The sequence below is a fragment of the Panulirus ornatus genome, chromosome 20 (assembly GCF_036320965.1).
Source record: "Panulirus ornatus isolate Po-2019 chromosome 20, ASM3632096v1, whole genome shotgun sequence".
Lineage (NCBI taxonomy): Eukaryota > Metazoa > Arthropoda > Malacostraca > Decapoda > Palinuridae > Panulirus > Panulirus ornatus.
This window is the reverse complement of record NC_092243.1, coordinates 67,218,743-67,236,553: the sequence shown is the minus strand read 5'-3', so window position 1 is coordinate 67,236,553 and position 17,811 is coordinate 67,218,743. Positions and strand designations below refer to the sequence as shown.

At 47.5% G+C, this 17,811-nt stretch overlaps 1 protein-coding gene across 1 annotated transcript in view; it reads left to right on the top strand.

The window, feature by feature from the left end:
- LOC139756084 (TOG array regulator of axonemal microtubules protein 1) overlaps positions 1–17,811 on the top strand; it is a 269,423-nt gene that overhangs the window by 103,957 nt on the left and 147,655 nt on the right. The window contains 3 exon segments of the mRNA XM_071675112.1: positions 1,681–1,834; positions 4,874–5,045; positions 10,041–10,107. Of these exon segments, the coding sequence (XP_071531213.1) occupies positions 1,681–1,834; positions 4,874–5,045; positions 10,041–10,107 (393 nt within the window).

Sequence of the window (17,811 nt, the reverse complement as noted above, 5' to 3'; positions counted from 1 at the left end):
CCAATAGTAGGTGAACCTGAAACCCCCACATTTTTCTCAACTTATTGGCGAACTTGGTCATTGTTGATTGCCCATGCTTGGGTGCTGTTCGAACACCAGTGTATTCTACAACGTTGATTGACGACTGGCGACCGTGATTGCCGGTCCTATACGCGAAGGGTAACAGGTATGGAACGTGCGCCAGGGGCGTGTTTGTGCCGGGATGGTGTTGATAACGGTTACTGCGTCAAGGCGATAAGGAAATGAGACGTGTGCGATATAGTGAACCTCTTCATCACGACGGTGTATAACCCTACAGTACGATGGTATGGTTCTGAGGTACGATGGCGTGGTCTTGCCCAAGATCAGAAGACACCAGGCCATCATCACACTCAGGGGTCGTGCCGTATCGTTCAAGAGGTCGTGCCGTATTGTTCAAGGGTCGTGCCGTATTGTTCAAGGATCGTATCGTATCGATCAAGGGTCGTACCATATTGTTCAAGGGTCGTACCGCATTGCTCAAGGGTCGCACCGTATTGCTCAAGGGTCGTACCGTAATGTTCAAGGATCGTTACGTATTGTTCAAGGGTCGTACCGTATTGTTCAAGGGTCGTGCCGTAATGTTCAAGGATCGTTACGTATTGTTCAAGGGTCGTAGCGTATTGTTCAAGGGTCGTGCCGTAATGTTCAAGGATCGTTACGTATTGTTCAAGGGTCGTACCGTATTGTTCAAGGGTCGTGCCGTATTCAAGAGTCGTGCCGTATTGTTGTCAAGGGTCGTACCGTATTCAAGGGTCGTGCCGTTGTCAAGGGCCGTGCTGCATTGTTGTTATGGGTCGTACCGTATTCAAGGGTCGTGCCGTATTGTTGTCAAGGGTCGTGCCGTATTCAAGAGTCGTGCCGTATTGTTGTCAAGGGTCGTACCGTATTCAAGGGTCGTGCCGTTGTCAAGGGCCGTGCTGCATTGTTGTCATGGGTCGTACCGTATTCAAGGGTCGTGCCGTATTGTTGTCAAGGGTCGTGCCGTATTCAAGAGTCGTGCCGTATTGTTGTCAAGGGTCGTACCGTATTCAAGGGTCGTGCCGTTGTCAAGGGCCGTGCCGCATTGTTGTCATGGGTCGTACCGTATTCAAGGGTCGTGCCATACTGTTGTCAAGGGTCGTGCCGTATCGTTGCCAAGGGTCGTACATTATTGATCGAGGGTCGTGCCTTAGTGTTCAAGGGTTGTGGTGTGTTCAAGGGTCGTCGTTCCGTCGTTGTTCAAGGGTCGTCACGTCCTGCTGAGCCAATAGTCTTAGGGAAGCTGGACACTCAGCATGTTCTCGCTGGTGTAGAACAAGAACACGTGTAACAGATCCTGTAACCTGCTCGTGTTCTTCCAGAACAAAGAGACCTTACGTGCCTGTGAGATGGTGTTCTTGTTCTTCGCAGAACAAGACTTGCATCACTGGTTTCCGTGTCCTTCACCCCCCCTCCCCTAATAGAACATAAAGGTGAACACTAGGTAAATTATTGGACTATTGCGTCCATCACGACCTCAGAAGAAGATCAGCTGTTTAGTATAACATTTTCTTGTCTCAGGCCACACGTTCTTAGCCCGTGTGTGTGTGTGTGTGTGTGTGTGTCTAACGGACCATTGCCCCACAACAGGAGACTAACGGTACTGTTGAGTAACGGTTTCTTCCCCTCTCCCCTATACAGGACGAGGAGGAAGCTGACGGAGCCATGGCCGCCGTGCAGTCCCGGCTGGCCCGTCGTCAGCTGCCCAGGGTGACCCCGGACGGCCTGATCGAGTACTCGCTCATCGTCCCCTCCTCCTCCTCCTCCAGGAGACACAACTTTGCTCTTCCGAAAGGTACGCAACCGCAGACGTGGCCCTGTTCCCAACCCCCTCCTCGCCACCGACTGGTGTGGTGGTAGCTTGACCACGCCTATGTGTCGGGAGAGTAAGGGGAGTCGTGTGCCGTGGCGGAGGATCGGGGAGAAGGGGCGAACACCTACCACTAGCTAGGGTCCATGTGTGGTAGCTAGCTAGGGTGGGTGTACATCTCCCGCTGGGCGAGATGATTCATCTAGATTACCTTGTGTGGTAGGTGATCCTACCGGTGATTTCACTGTTGCCTTCATCAATTTCACCACTGCCCCTACCCATTGTCATATATATATATATATATATATATATATATATATATATATATATATATATATATATAGCTTCGTCTCTTCGATGTATATCAACTGACTGGTATATTTCTCTTGTGTCTCCCCTGATGATGTGATTATTACACGAAAGTGCACTTGGGAACTTTTCGTGTTTCATTTTCCCCGTGGATTCATAGGAATATATATATATATATATATATATATATATATATATATATATATATATATATATATATATATATATATATATGGTTTACATTTAGTACCTGCACAATTCGAGGATGGCAACACACGAGAGTTTGAGAACTCCTACTGTATCATGTTATGTGACTCATTTCACAGAACTGACCACCCCGCCTGCGACAGCATAACCCTGTAGGTGAGCGTAACGACTGGACGTAATGGACGTAAGTCACCCTCTCACTACACGTCATCGTCGCAAGTGGAGTTATCAGACGGAGTGAGGCGCCTCCCCCTGGCGGGCCATGATCCGTGGTCTGGCTCGGGTCCTCCACACTGGCGACTCCTAAGCGATCCACCAGTGTTTGGGGGGTGTAGGGAGGTGGTTGTTAACGCGGGTTCGACAGGACTTCAGTGATGAAGAACCGTTGTGAGATGGAGAGAGTAGGGTGGCGGAGAACTCTTATTAGAAGACACAAGAAGAGTTGAGCGAAGGCGAGATCTCGAGAGCCCGTCTCCCAAGAGTAATTGAAATGTGGCACACCGATTCCGTAGAGTGGAGAGCGACTGATTCCTAGACTGCTGTCCTACCGCTGGGGCGCTGATGGGAGAACGAAGGCGTATGGCTGTGGGAGGGAGGATCTCTACGCTGCACTGTGCAATCCCACGCATAGAGCGAGGAGGCAACCTAAACCAGGGAGAGAAACTTAACAGCCACTGCACTGGATTCCTCGATGTTAGATAGAAACGAATAACTGCTTGTTCTTAGCTGAAAGATTAATGGTGATGCATGAAGACATTGAGTAAATGGGTGTGTGGGAGGTCAGCAGACACAGCACTGAATTATATGTTTATATTTTCCTTTCTGTCGATGGTATAGCAGTCACGGACCGAAGATATAGAGAGGGAGGAATGAGAACAAAATGAAAATATCTTAAAAGAGCTTTGGAGGAAATGCAGAAAAAATAACCTGAGTTTGATATGAGATCGGGTTCGTTGTTGTTCGGATATAGACATGCGGAACTAAAATACAGACATCACAACCGCCCACACTTGAGTTTCCATCGGCTACACAGTGATCATATAGGACGGATTGGCTTAGAGAATATTACCTGGTCTCGCGGGTGAGAAGTCAAGATATCAAGAGAGCTATCAAGAGTTGAGTAGTCAAGAATGGCATAGAGTTGATGGTGTTTGGAAACTGGAAGAATGAATGAAAGTAATTGTGGAGGTGGAGGGGGAAGTATTGTTTGAATGTGCGGATGAAGTATATAGCATGCAGAAGGTGGAGTGTGGATGTAAGAGAGAGGTGTCGGGTACTTATAAAAAGAAAATGAATCGTCAATGAAAGACAAAAGGAATGTGTATGGATGGTATCTACAGGGAAGGAGTGTGTGTTATTTGGAAGAGTACAAGAGAAATCGGTAGGTAAAGAACAGGTATGAGAGCTGAAAAGGAAGATAAATGGAGGATAGGGTGAGAGGATATCTATGAATTTTACAGATAAAAAAAAAATATTTTGGTGGGAGATGAAGAGAACAAATAGGGCGACAATGAAGAGAGTGAATGGAAAAAACTCATAGCGTGGAAAGAGTGAAGAAGAGATGGAGTGAACATTTTGAAGGATTTCTGAAAGTGTACGATGACTGGGAAGCAGACATGGTGTATTTGAGACGAGTTAGCAGGATTGAGGGGAACTATAGCGAATAGAGTGGTGAAAAGAGAGGAGGTAGTTAAAAGCTTGCACAAGGTGAAGCGTGGCAGTGCATCAGGAGTAGGTGTGATTCTCAAGAAAGAGGATGACTGGCATCTAACGAAGTTGGGTCTGCGTCAAGGATGTGCAATGCTACCTTTCTGTTTGCTGTTATGGGCGGGGTTGTGAGGGAAGTAGATGGTAAGGTCTTAAGCGAAGGGTAGAGATGTATAGTATGCTGTGGATTTAGGGATATTAGAGGGGAATCATTATTTAGATTTTTTTTCGCAGATGACACGGCTCATGTGGCAAACTTCAGAGAGAAAGTCTAGAAGCTGGTGACATAGTTTAAGTATGAGAAGAAATTTTAGAGGTAAAAAATGTGAAGAAGTATTAAGTGATGAGGTACAATAGTGGGTAGGCCATGATGGTCTGTGTTCACGTTGGAATATGAAGAACCTGCTGGAAGTGGAGCACTTTAGGTAGATACCTGGGAGTGGACGTGACAGCAGCGGAACCATATAGGTTGAAATGAGACGCAGATGAGGAGAGAAGACATAGAATCCGGGTATATTAAAGATCATGTGGAAGGGGTGGTCGCTTCCCCCTTCAGGGCAAAAAGAGATGGGGTATGTTCCAAGGCACAGTAGTCCTGACAGAGGGAGTGTATGTAGTTCCTGACGCAGTGTGTCTCTCCTGCAGGTGCTGACGTGCGAGTGTATGTAGTTCCTGACACATTATGTCTCTCCTGCAGGGGCTGACGTGCGAGTGTATGTAGTTCCTGACACATTATGTCTCTCCTGCAGGTGCTGACGTGCGAGTGTATGTAGTTCCTGACACAGTGTGTCTCTCCTGCAGGTGCTGACGTGGACTGGGTGCTGGCGGGGTCCGGCAGCACCTCGCCCAGCTCCCTGGCAGGAGGTTGTGGCACCTTCTCCGGCTCGCTCTCCTCCTCCTTCACCGCCTCCGACTCCTTCGTCAACGCTCTGGCATACAACCACCCGCAGTCCTCACCCTGCTCCAGCTCCAGGTCAGCGTGCACGCCCTCCCACCACCCTACCAGGTCTGCCCTCCCAGGTCATACTCTCATCCCTCCCAGGTCATACTCTCTGCCCTCCCAGGTCATACTCTCATCCCTCCCAGGTCATACTTTCATCCCTCCCAGGTCATACTTTCATCCCTCCCAGGTCATACTCTCATCCCTCCCAGGTCATACTCTCTGCCCTCCCAGGTCATACTCTCATCCCTCCCAGGTCATACTCTGTCCTCCCAGGTCATACTCTCATACCTCCCAGGTCATACTCTCATCCCTCCCAGGTCATACTCTGCCCTCCCAGCTCATACTCTCATCCTTCCAAGGTCATACTCTGCCCTCCCAGGTCATACTCTCATCCCTCCCAGGTCATAGTCTGCCCTCCTAGGCCATACTCTAATCCCTTCCAGGTTATACTCAGCCCTCCCAGGCCATACTCTGCCCTCCCAGGTCATACTCTCATCCTTCCAAGGTCATACTCTGCCCTCCCAGGTCATACTCTCATCCCTTCCAGGTCATAGTCTGCCCTCCCAGGCCATACTCTGCCCTCCCAGGTCATACTCTCATCCTTCCAAGGTCATTCTCTGCCCTCCCAGGTCATACTCTCATCCCTCCCAGGTCATAGTCTGCCCTCCCAGGCCATACTCTCATCCCTCCCAGGTCATACTCAGCCCTCCCAGGTCATACTCTCCCTCCCAGGTCATACTCTCATCCCTCCCAGGTCATACTCTCATCCCTCCCAGGTCATACTCTGCCCTCCCAGGTCATGCTCTCATCCCTCCCAGGTCATACTCTCATCTCCCAGGCCATACTCTCATCCCTCCCAGGTCATACTCTGCCCTCCCAGGTCATACTCTCATCCCTTCCAGGTCATACTCTGCCCTCCCAGGTCATACTCTACCCTCCCAGGTCATACTCTCATCCCTCCCAGGTCATGCTCTCATCCCTCCCAGGTCATACTCTCATCCCTCCCAGGTCATACTCTACCCTCCCAGGTCATACTCTCATCCCTCCCAGGTCATACTCTACCCTCCCAGGTCATACTCTCATCCCTCCCAGGCCATACTCTCATCCCTCCCAGGTCATACTCTCATCCCTCCCAGGTCATACTCTACCCTCCCAGGTCATACTCTCATCCCTCCCAGGTCATGCTCTCATCCCTCCCAGGTCATACTCTCATCCCTCCCAGGTCATACTCTACCCTCCCAGGTCATACTCTCATCCCTCCCAGGTCATACTCTCATCCCTCCCAGGTCATACTCTCATCCCTCCCAGGTCATACTCTACCCTCCCGGGTCATACTCTCATCCCTCCCAGGCCATACTCTACCCTCCCAGGTCATACTCTTATCCCTCCCAGGCCATACTCTACCCTCCCAGGTCATATTCTCATCCCTGACCAAGAGTCCAGACTGAAGGACAGAATGAACCATTTTCCTGTAGTTGCGCTGCTTTCCCACAGTGCATGACATGATTTTCCCACACATGTACCCAGCCTAAGACGGGAGGATGAACACCGGGGGTTGAGTGTGGACCGAATGCCGCACCCAGGACTCGAACCCCGGGCTGGCCGACTCATGGTCAGTAACGCTACCCATCTACACCACAGAGGCCTGATGTATATCGTGTGTGTGTAATTACTTATTTATACTGTATGGGGGAGGTAATTTTACACTAGTGTCCCCCTATATCTTAAGCATTCTCTGTCGTCATATAATTATCGAAAACCTTGAATTAGTTCAGTGATATCATTCACATACTCGTGAATTCTTTTTTCACATTCATTTACCATCATGTCATTAACTAAAAATGGCTTCACCTGGCTCATGACTTGACAGAGATTCCATACACAGGTTTTTCCATATTTTTCCCGTCACTATTTCCAGCCATGCTCATTTCACTTTCAATTACTGTGCTGGACTGCAGACGACACAGTTATTTCATGGAAACGCCTCTCTCCTTAAGGTGTATCACAGCCACCAACATATCCTGGTACAGCTGGAGTAAGACAGTAGAGTGCACTTGTGTGTGTGTCTCTGTCTTCGTTGTGGACGAGTATTTTCCAGCACTAAGCCATGCTGGTGGATCATTGGAATAAAGAAATGTCGGTGATTGGAAAAAAAAAAAAATTCCACCAGCTCATACAGAGCGTTAGATGATATGATGAGAGAGCAACATACACGATTGAGGAGAAAGAATACTTCGCCATTTCCCGCATTTGCGAGGTTGCGCTAAGAACAGAGGACTGAGCCTTAGAGGGAATATCCTCACTTGGTCCCCTTCTCTGTTCAATATTTTGGAAAAGTAAAGTGAGAGGGGAGGATTTCCAGCCCCCTGCTTCCTCCACTTTAAGTCGCCTTCTACGACACGCAGGGAATACGTGGGAAGTGTTCTTTCTCCCCTATCCCCAGGGATAATATATATATATATATATATATATATATATATATATATATTATATTATATATTTATCATACTTTGTCGCCGTCTCCCGCGTTAGCGAGGTAGCGCAAGGAAACAGACGAAAGAATGGCCCAACCCACCCACATACACATGTATATACATAAACGCCCACACACGCACATACACTTTCCTATACATTTCAACGTACATATACGTATACATACACCGACATGTACATATATACACATGTACATATTCATACATGCTACCTTCATCTATTCTCGCCGCCACCCCGCCACACATAAAATGACACCCCCTTCCCCCCGCGCGCGCGCGAGGTAACGCTAGGAAAAGACAACAAAGGCCACATTTGTTCACACTCAAGTCTCTACCTGTCATGTGTACTGCACCGAAACCACAGCTCCCTTTCCACACCCAGACCCCACATACGTACATACGCACTTAGAATTGAATACGACACCATGTTTAGAGCTATCAGTCTTCTATTTCATGTTCACTAATTTTCTCAGTATTATTCTACCATTAGTCGGGTGCTCAAACACCAGTTGCCCTCAGTCCATCATTTGATACATTCAAATTTTCGCCATCACAAAGGCATCATCAGGAATCTACAAAGAGAGAAAAATACTGCGTCATAAAACTTGGATAAGAATAGTAAAACGCCAAAAAAAAAAAAAAAAGATTACATAAACACTTGGAAAAACGCAGCACATAATACAGGCTATGTGTTATGTTTTTACAAGTGTTTATGTATTTTGCGTTGTACTATTCATATCCAAGTTTTATGACGCGGTATCTTTCTCTTTTTTGTAGATTTCTGATGATGCCTCTGTGATGGCAAAAGGTTGAATGTATCAAATGATGAACTGTGGACAACTGGTGTTTGAGCACCCGTCTAATGGTAGATTAATACATAGAAAATTAGTGAACATAAGAAAGAATATTGATAACTAAATATGCCTTCGTATTTAGTTCTATGGACATTAGAGAAAGCCGGTAAGATAGCGGGTTTGGATGATATTGCAGTAGAATTGATCAAAAAAAAGGGGGTGACTGTGTTGTTGACTGGTTGGTAAGGATATTCACTGTATGTATGGATCTTTTTGAAGTGCCTAAGGATTGGCAGAATGCATGCATAGTGTCAGTGTACAAAGGCAAAGAGGATGAAGGTGAGTGTTCAAATTACAGAGGCATAAGTTCGTTGAGTATTCCTGGGAAATTATATGAGAGGATATTGACTGAGAGGGTGAAGGCATGTACAGAGCGTCAGATTAGGGTAGAGCAGTGTGGTTTCAGAAGTGGTAGAGGATGTGTGGATCAGGTGTTTGCTTTAAAGAATGCGTATGAGAAATACTTAGAAAAGTAAATGGATTGTATGTAGCATTCATGGATCTGGAGAAGGCATATGATAGAGTTGATAGAGATGCTTTGTGGAAAATCTTTAGATTATATGGTGTAGGAGGTAAGTTGCTTTGTGGAAGGTCTTAAGAGTATATGGTGTGGGAGGTAAGTTGCTAGGAGCAGTGAACAATTTTTACCAAGGATTTAATGCATGTGTAGGAAGAGAGGAGAGTGATTGGTTCCCAGTGAATGCCGGTCTGCGGCAGGGATGTGTGATGTCCCCATGTTTGTTTAATTTGTTTATGGATGGGGTGGTTAAGGAGGTAAATGCAAAAGTTTTGGAGAGGGGTCAAGTATGCAGTCTGTTGGGGATGAGGGGGCCTGGGAAGTGAGCCGTTTGTTGTTCGCCGATGATAGAGCACTAGTGGCTGATTCAAGTGAGAAACTGCAGAAGTTGGTGACTGAGTTTGGAAAATTGTGTGAAAGGAGAAAGTTGAGAGTAAATGTGAATTCGAGATAGGTTATTAGGTTTAGTAAGGTTGAGGGACAGGTTAATTGGGATTAAGTATGAATGGAGAAAAATTGGAGGAAGTAAAGTGTTTTAGATATCTGGGAGTGAACTTAGCAACGGATGGAACGATGGAAGCGGAAATGAGTCACAGGGTGGGGGAGGGGCGAAGGTTCTGGGAGCGATGAAGAATGTGTGGAAGGAGAAAGCGATATCTTGGAGAGCAAAAAATGGGTATATTTGAAGGAATAGTAGTTCCAACAATGTTATATGGTTGCGAGGCATGGGCTATAGATAGGGTTGTACGGGGGAGGGTGGATGTGCTGGAAATGAGATGTTTGAGGACAATATGTGGTGTTAGGTGGTCTGATCGAGTAAGTAATGAAAAGATAAGAAAGATGTGTGGAAATAAAAAGAGTGTGTTTGAGAGTGCAGACGAGGGTGTGTTGAAGTGGTTTGGACATATGGAGTGTGTGTTTGTTTACTATTGAGGTGTGGCTGTGTTTAAGCATCAGATTGGGTACTCATATAAGTTATAATTTAAGATGTAATGTACGAACTTATGTATGACATTGAGAATGTGTATGTGGCTGTGTGTGATAACCTGTGTCTACAGTGCGGAGGGAGAGTTCTACACTCATGGGATCTTACCTCATGTAGGGGCGGCGCTGGGGAAATCCATTTTACTTTAGTCATACATAGTATTCCGTTCTCTCACAGGCTGATGTCCCACGAGGAAAACCTCCACAGAAAACGGTCCTTTTCTGACGTCGCCCTGAACAAAACCGTGAGTATCGTACGAGCATTATGGTGGCAATGGTTGTATGTAGTGATGAGATATCAGTTCATATTTCAGCAGGTACATCTTGTCCTCTGTAATTTTGAATTCTAATCTAAAGTAATCACTAAGGTCACAGAGATTTTTTTTTTTAATGTATCTTTAACGATTTTGCTTCTGGTTGTACATTGAAACTGATTTTCATTGTGCGTGAATTTTTGGATCGGCTGAAGATTCGTCTCAGCTCCACCAAGAGGTAAAACGTATTTTATCTGGGCTAGATTTGGTTAGGTCAAGTTAGGGTAGGGTACATACCTAACCTAACCTAACCTAATCTATTCTAGGTTAATCAAGTTAGGCTACAAACATAACGTATTCTCTCCATGGTTGTTAGGTTGTTATTAATCTAACCTATCTTAGTTAAGTTCGGTTAGGCTACAACCCTTACCTAACCTAGCTTAGTTTATGTTAAGTTAGGCAACAGACCTAACCCAACTTAAGTTACGGTAGGTTATGCCACAGACCTAACCCAACTTAACTTAGGTTACGGTAGCTAGGTAGGCTACAGCCCTAACCCAACGTAACTTAGGTTAGGTTAGGTTATGCCACAGACCTAACCCAACTTAACTTAGGTTAGGTTAGGCTAGGCTACAGACCTAACCCAACTTAACTTACATTACGACGTTAGCTAGTTAAGCTACAGACCTAACTTAGCCGAATCTAAGATACTTTTTTATTCCAACGTCCACATACTGATCTTGGAGCCAGTTGGTGTATTACACGTCAAGTCAGGTTGACAAACCTGTGTGGATCTCAGGTTACTTTTTCCAAGGAATATTTCTCGTGTAGTGTTTTGGGTTTACCCGAGACGACCATGTTTGGGGCATAATTTCCCCGCAAGGAAAATTTTTAATGAATTTACGAATACTTCTACGTTAGTATTATTATTATTATTATTATTATTATTATTATTTTTTTTTTCTTTTTGTTTTGTCGCTGTCTCCCGCGTTTGCGAGATAGCGCAAGGAAACAGACGAAAGAAATGGCCCAACCCACCCCCATACACATGTATATACATACGTCCACACACGCAAATATACATACCTACACAGCTTTCCATGGTTTACCCCAGACGCTTCACATGCCCTAATTCAATCCACTGACAGCACGTCAACCCCGGTATACCACATCGCTCCAGTTCACTCTATTCCTTGCCCTCCTTTCACCCTCCTGCATGTTCAGGCCCCGATCACACAAAATCTTTTTCACTCCTTCTTTCCACCTCCACTTTGGTCTCCCTCTTCTCCTCGTTCCCTCCACCTCCGACACATATATCCTCTTGGTCAATCTTTCCTCACTCATTCTCTCCATGTGCCCAAACCATTTCAAAACACCCTCTTCTGCTCTCTCAACCACGCTCTTTTTATTTCCACACATCTCTCTTACCCTTACGTTACTTACTCGATCAAACCACCTCACACCACACATTGTCCTCAAACATCTCATTTCCAGCACATCCATCCTCCTGCGCACCACTCTATCCATAGCCCACGCCTCGCAACCATACAACATTGTTGGAATCACTATTCCTTCAAACATACCCATTTTTGCTTTCCGAGATAATGTTCTCGACTTCCACACATTCTTCAAGGCTCCCAGAATTTTCGCCCCCTCCCCCATCCTATGATCCACTTCCGCTTCCATGGTTCCATCCGCTGCCAGATCCACTCCCAGATATCTAAAACACTTCACTTCCTCCAGTTTTTCTCCATTCAAACTCACCTCCCAATTGACTTGACCCTCAACCCTACTGTACCTAATAACCTTGCTCTTATTCACATTTACTCTTAACTTTCTTCTTTCGCACACTTTACCAAACTCAGTCACCAGCTTCTGCAGTTTCTCACATGAATCAGCCACCAGCGCTGTATCATCAGCGAACAACAACTGACTCACTTCCCAAGCTCTCTCATCCACAACAGACTTCATACTTGCCCCTCTTTCCAAAACTCTTGCATTCACCTCCCTAACAACCCCATCCATAAACAAATTAAACAACCATGGAGACATCACACACCCCTGCCGCAAACCTACATTCACTGAGAACCAATCACTTTCCTCTCTTATTATTATTATTATTATTATCATTATCATTATGATTATTATTATTATTATTATTATTATTATTATTATTATCATTATTATCATTATTATTATTATTATTATTATTATTATTATTATTATAACGAAGCTGTGGATCCTCTTCCTTCTTATAGTTTTCCCTCTTCCCATGACCTCTCCATGTTCAGTGGTCGGGTCTGCAAACTCCTGGCAAGTTCATCCCCCCTTTTTCCCTCCAAAACACACACACACACACACACACACACACACACACACACACGACGTCATTTTCCATTAGAATATTATATTTAGCGAGAGAGAGATATAAAGTGGGAACTGTGGTTTTTGAACTGTTGAATTTAAACAAGTTACATGACTTCCCCCCATGGCACTGGTTCGAATGAAGAGAGGAAAGATATGTTCGGTGCGAGAAAAAGAACAAGTATTTGGGTTCATTAAGAGAGGAAAAATGTGTTCGGTGCGAGAAAAAGAACAGGTATTAGGGTTCAGGAGAAAAAAAAAAAGGAAAAGTAAATTGAAGAATGTAGAATGGAATCGTCGGCGTGAGAGTGAATAGGATTTGGAAGTTGACGACGAAAGATCATGTATGGAGAGAGAGAGAGAGAGAGAGAGAGAGAGAGAGAGAGAGAGAGAGAGAGAGAGAGAGAGAGAGAGAGAGAGCCCTGAGGGACACCACTGTTGACAGGATGATGCTAGGGGGCGTGGCGGCTCCGTTCAACTACTAGAGAGGTTACGTTGCAGGAAAGCCAAGAAGGGAGGAGTTTGGAAAGCCAGACCTCACGCCACATCCTGTCACCGGAAATGTCGAGGGTTGCGGATAGAAATGTGACCATAATTACCCCGAGCGAGGAGGAGGAGGAGGAGGAGAGGTGAGCCACATAGGGAGAGATCCCCGCCAGTAGACTTTGCACTGCGGAAACCACAATGGGTGATCAGAAAGACGATCCGACTCTCTATACACTTCAGAGAGCAGGAGTTGAGGAGAGGTTCGAAGACTTTTTGAGATACGGGAAGTTCGAGGGAGGAAGCGAGAGTTGGAGGGAGGGGGGTTAGAACGAACCAAGAATTGGAGGTAACTCCTCGAAGGCGAGAGGAGGTACGCCATCCCGCACCATCCGGGCCATACGACTCCTCCACCAGGAGCTGGAGGAGAGTTACTGGGGAGGGCCTTACGTCAAGGAAAACATGTTTAGAAGGAAGGAAGGAGGAGGAAGGAGGAGGAGAGGTGGGTGGTGGAATGGAAGAGGTGTCGATGTGGGGAAACCATCCAAGTTAATGCGTGGGAAAGACCGGGCATTGTGAGTTTGAGGGTTAGATTGTAGAGTGATCGGGTTGGAGGAAGGAGGACTGGTGGTGTGTCCCAACCCCGGGTTCATCAAGACGAAGTGTCACCCAACACACCTTGCCTCCCGTCGTGACCCCGATGTGACCTGATGGCTGACTGAAAAGGCTTAGATTAATGATTAACTGTTGCTCGACTACATTGTGATGATCATACGTGAGGGAGAGTTTTATTCTTATTTATTCACGGGCGTTCAGTGGCTTTAGGTAAACATATATTGACACGTCTTGGGCAGACGTGATGAAGTGGCTGAACATCATCACGTGTGTTGAACTGATGATAGCGATTTAGATAGACAAGAATCCAAAGGAAAATGATATCTGTTGATCATGTTTTTAGCGCCTCCCAGATCGTCATCCACGTCCCATGGTAATCAAGATCATTAATGTGATGAGATGTTCAAAGTGTGGTGCGACCATGTCATCCTCCAGTGACCATAAATGGGTTTTTGTGTGGGTCGGTGCGACCATGTCATCCTTCAATGGATATACATAGGTTACATAGGTTCGGTGCGACTGTATCATCCTCCAGTGAACATATATGAGTTATATAGGTTGGTGCGACCGTATCATCCTCCAGTGAACATATATTGATTATATAGGTCGGTGCGACCGTATCATCCTCCAGTGAACATGTGAACATATATGGGTTATATAGCCTGGTGAGACCATGTCATCCTCCAGTGAACATGTATGGGTTATATAGCCTGGTGCGACCATGTCATCCTCCAGTGAACATATATGAGTTATATAGGCTGGTACGACCATGTCATCCTCTAGTGAACATTTATGGGTTATATAGCCTGGTGCGACCATGTCATCCTCCAGTGAACATATATGAGTTATATAGGCTGGTGCGACCATGTCATCCTCCAGTGTAATCTTATGGACGACCTTTGATCTCGACGAAATACGAAGGATTCTTAAATCACTTCCGTGGATGTTGATGTCTGAGCTTAGAGAGCGATTGCATATAATGGGTTTTTCTCTTTACTTGTCTGTGGTTATTCCATAATTGATAAACTGTTCCAGAGTGTCGTCATACCCGGACATTTAATGGCATTTTTCTCTCCTTGTTCTTTTATTTACCATCAATAAACAGTCGTGGGGAGAGAGATGGAGAAATCGTTGTCCATGATTGTCATGTCCCTACGCTAGGCACCATGTCGTTTTTCAAGCGTGCGCGTTTAATAGAAGCATTAAAAAAAAAGCGTTTTAATCAGTTACCGTCTAGGGTCTAGTAGGGCTAATGTGTGTATATATTACGTCAGTAATGTTACAAGGCGGGAGATGTACTGACGAACCTGACCTGTGTACAGATGAGAGACTGTGTTCGAATGGTTTAGTCTATCTGGTAAAGTGTCGTCAAATTATTTCTAGAGATCGTTCGATATTTCTGGGAATATATCCAGGCTGAAGGAACCTCCTGTACCATTGAGGAGTTCTAAATGTAAGAGTGATAAGTAAGTCATTAAGTTTTCTGCAGCGGACGAGCCCATCATGATGCTCATGATCAAACGTTTTCTTTCATACAACTTGTACCCATTTTCTTCGATTTCTTGGAGGGACGATGGTATTCCTCTCCTTTCTTTGAAGGACTCGCTTTTATCATTAGACGTTTATCACTGATACAACAAGAAGAAACTGATAATAGATTTATAGGATGTGTCACATTATTTCCGATATATACATATATATATGTTTACGAGTTTGCTCCCGCAATACAGCAATCGATGGTTGTCGTGTGTTGCGGGGACGGCCGACGCAGGTGTGTGTATGTGTGTGTGTGTGTGTGTGTGTCATGAACTCCGCAGTCAGCAGTCGCACGCTACCTGTTGGCCGGCACGTGCCGTGCTCCCCTACGCCCTCGCGCACCCTAACACGCACTTACCCGTTCCCTCGCCGCGCTATGGGAATATCGTGAACGAGGAGGAGGATTTTTTTGTGTGTGTATACGTGAATACTAAGCCCAGGGTGAGGAGGAGGAGCGGATCCGTTGAAGGTGGCGCCACCAGCGTACACACACCAGGCTGGGCAGTGAGTTAAGAGGCGCAGGTGTTGGTGGTTCGGAGGTTGTGGGGGCGGCCGCTCCCCTGGTGGTGTGGGGTGTGGGGCGCCCCGTGTGAGGCGCGCCTGGCTTATCATGTCATGAGTGTGTGTGGCCCGGCCGTGGGCGGGGGCCAGGCGGGTGTCCCGCCCTAGCCTGTGGCCCCGCCCCCCTCAGGGTGTGACCACGGGTCGCCACGTTACCCTGGGGTCCCCGGGGAACACCACAGCCCTCACCCAGCCCGCCTGCCCGTCCCCACAGTCCCCTCTGCTGCTCGGAGGGGCGGCGCCGCCCTCCTCCTCCTCCACCTCCTCCTCCTCGCCCGGCCGCTCCAGGTCCCTGCCGGGGCTGCAGGTGACCCAGCGGCCGCCGCCCCACACAGCCCTCCGGCGGGAGAAGTCGCTCACGGCAGTGCTCCCGCCGCCCCCGCCCACGGCCCGCGGACGACGGTTAGCGCCCCCGCGGGGGGAGCCGGGCCCCACCAGACGCACGACGGCGGCCACGCCGCTCTCACGGGCGGCCTCGGCCGGCGGGGGGGCGGGGGCGGCCGGCCAGGAGGCCGCCATGTGGAAGATGGTGTGTGGCGGCGGCGGAGGGGGCAGCGCCCCCCACTGGGACACCTCGGCCAAGAAGATGTGGAGCCCCGGCCCCACGCCCCCCAGGGAGGCCATCAAGCTGCCCTTCCTGGACGTGACGCCCACCACAGTCCTGCAGAGGATCAGGGATCGAACCGAGGACGACCCAGCACTAGCACAGGTCAGCATGTATACGTATGTACTCCCTTACCTTACCTTACCTGAACCTGCCATACCTTACCTTAGGTCACCTTGCCCTACCCTCCCTTACCTTAGGTCACCCTCCCTCACCTTACCTCACCTTGCCATACCCTCCCTTACCTTAGGTCACCACCCATACCTTGTTGATGGTAGGCACAGGTTCCCAAGGGACTTGAGCATCCATATCTACTTCAGCCACAACTTCAGTGAGACGTAGTGTCTGTGTGCGAAGTCGACAAACGTCGTCAGTTAACGTATTTCGGAACAGCATTGGTGGTCGTCGTTCAGGTACCGCTGTCTGCCACACAGCTGCACACGTCTGCTGCACCGGTGGGGAAGGGGAGGAATTTCCTCCAGGCCATGGCTTCCGCATCTGTCTGATGCAGAAGAAGCAGCCTCGTGAATGGACATCGCGCTCGCTGTCCTCGTCTTCAGCGTCAACACTTGTCTCGTGTTACTCGTGTATGTGTCCTCCCTTCTTCAGTAGTTGGCAGGACCTCGTGCACCATGGGGTCTGTGTGAGCAGCCTCAGCTGGCGCGTCCTGTGTTCCTCCATGGGGTCAGTGTGAGCAGCCTCAGCTGGCGCGTCCTGTGTTCCTCCATGGGGTCAGTGTGAGCAGCCTCAGCTGGCGCGTCCTGTCGCGTCACAAACCGACCTCGCGCCTTCCGGGACATGGCGTTCATCCAGGAACCCATCCATCTTGGTGGCTCTGCCCTGCACGCGTTCTCCGCGCTTTATCCGTACTCTAATATAGACAGCATGAGCTCTTCGCATATATTCTAAACCCTGTCTTACCATGACTTAAAGACAAGTGTACGAAGGGGGTCTTTGTGGTTCGTGGACTCGAATGATCGTAATCCTTATCTTCTGGTGGCCTCTGTTGACGCACCTCTGCCATACACGCATCAGTTTATTGGTGTGTGTGTGTGTGTGTGTCGATGTCGTCCCAGGATCTTCCTGCCCAGGTGGGGGGTTCTCCCTCTCTGGTATATAGGAGGCTGTTGCTCGTTTTGACTGGAGGATCAAAGAGGGCAAAGCCTTCCCGTTGTCAGGGTGAGACTTTATATAAGCCAGGTGTCGCTCCAGCTGTATAGCTTAGCTATATATTTTTTTTTTCAGTCTTCCTCCATTGTTTCTTTTTTAAACTAAACTATTCGCCATTTCCCGCGTTCGCGAGGTAGCGTTAAGAACAGAGGACTGGGCCTTTTTTGGAATATCCTCATCTGGCCCCCTCTGTTCCTTCTTTTGGAAAATTAAAAAAAAAAAAAACGAAAGGGGAGGATTTCCAGCCCCCCCACCCCGCTCCCTCCCCTTTTAGTCGCCTTCTACGACACGCAGGGAATACGTGGGAAGTATTCTTAATCCCCTATCCCCAGGGATAATTGTTTCTATATATCTTTATTTAC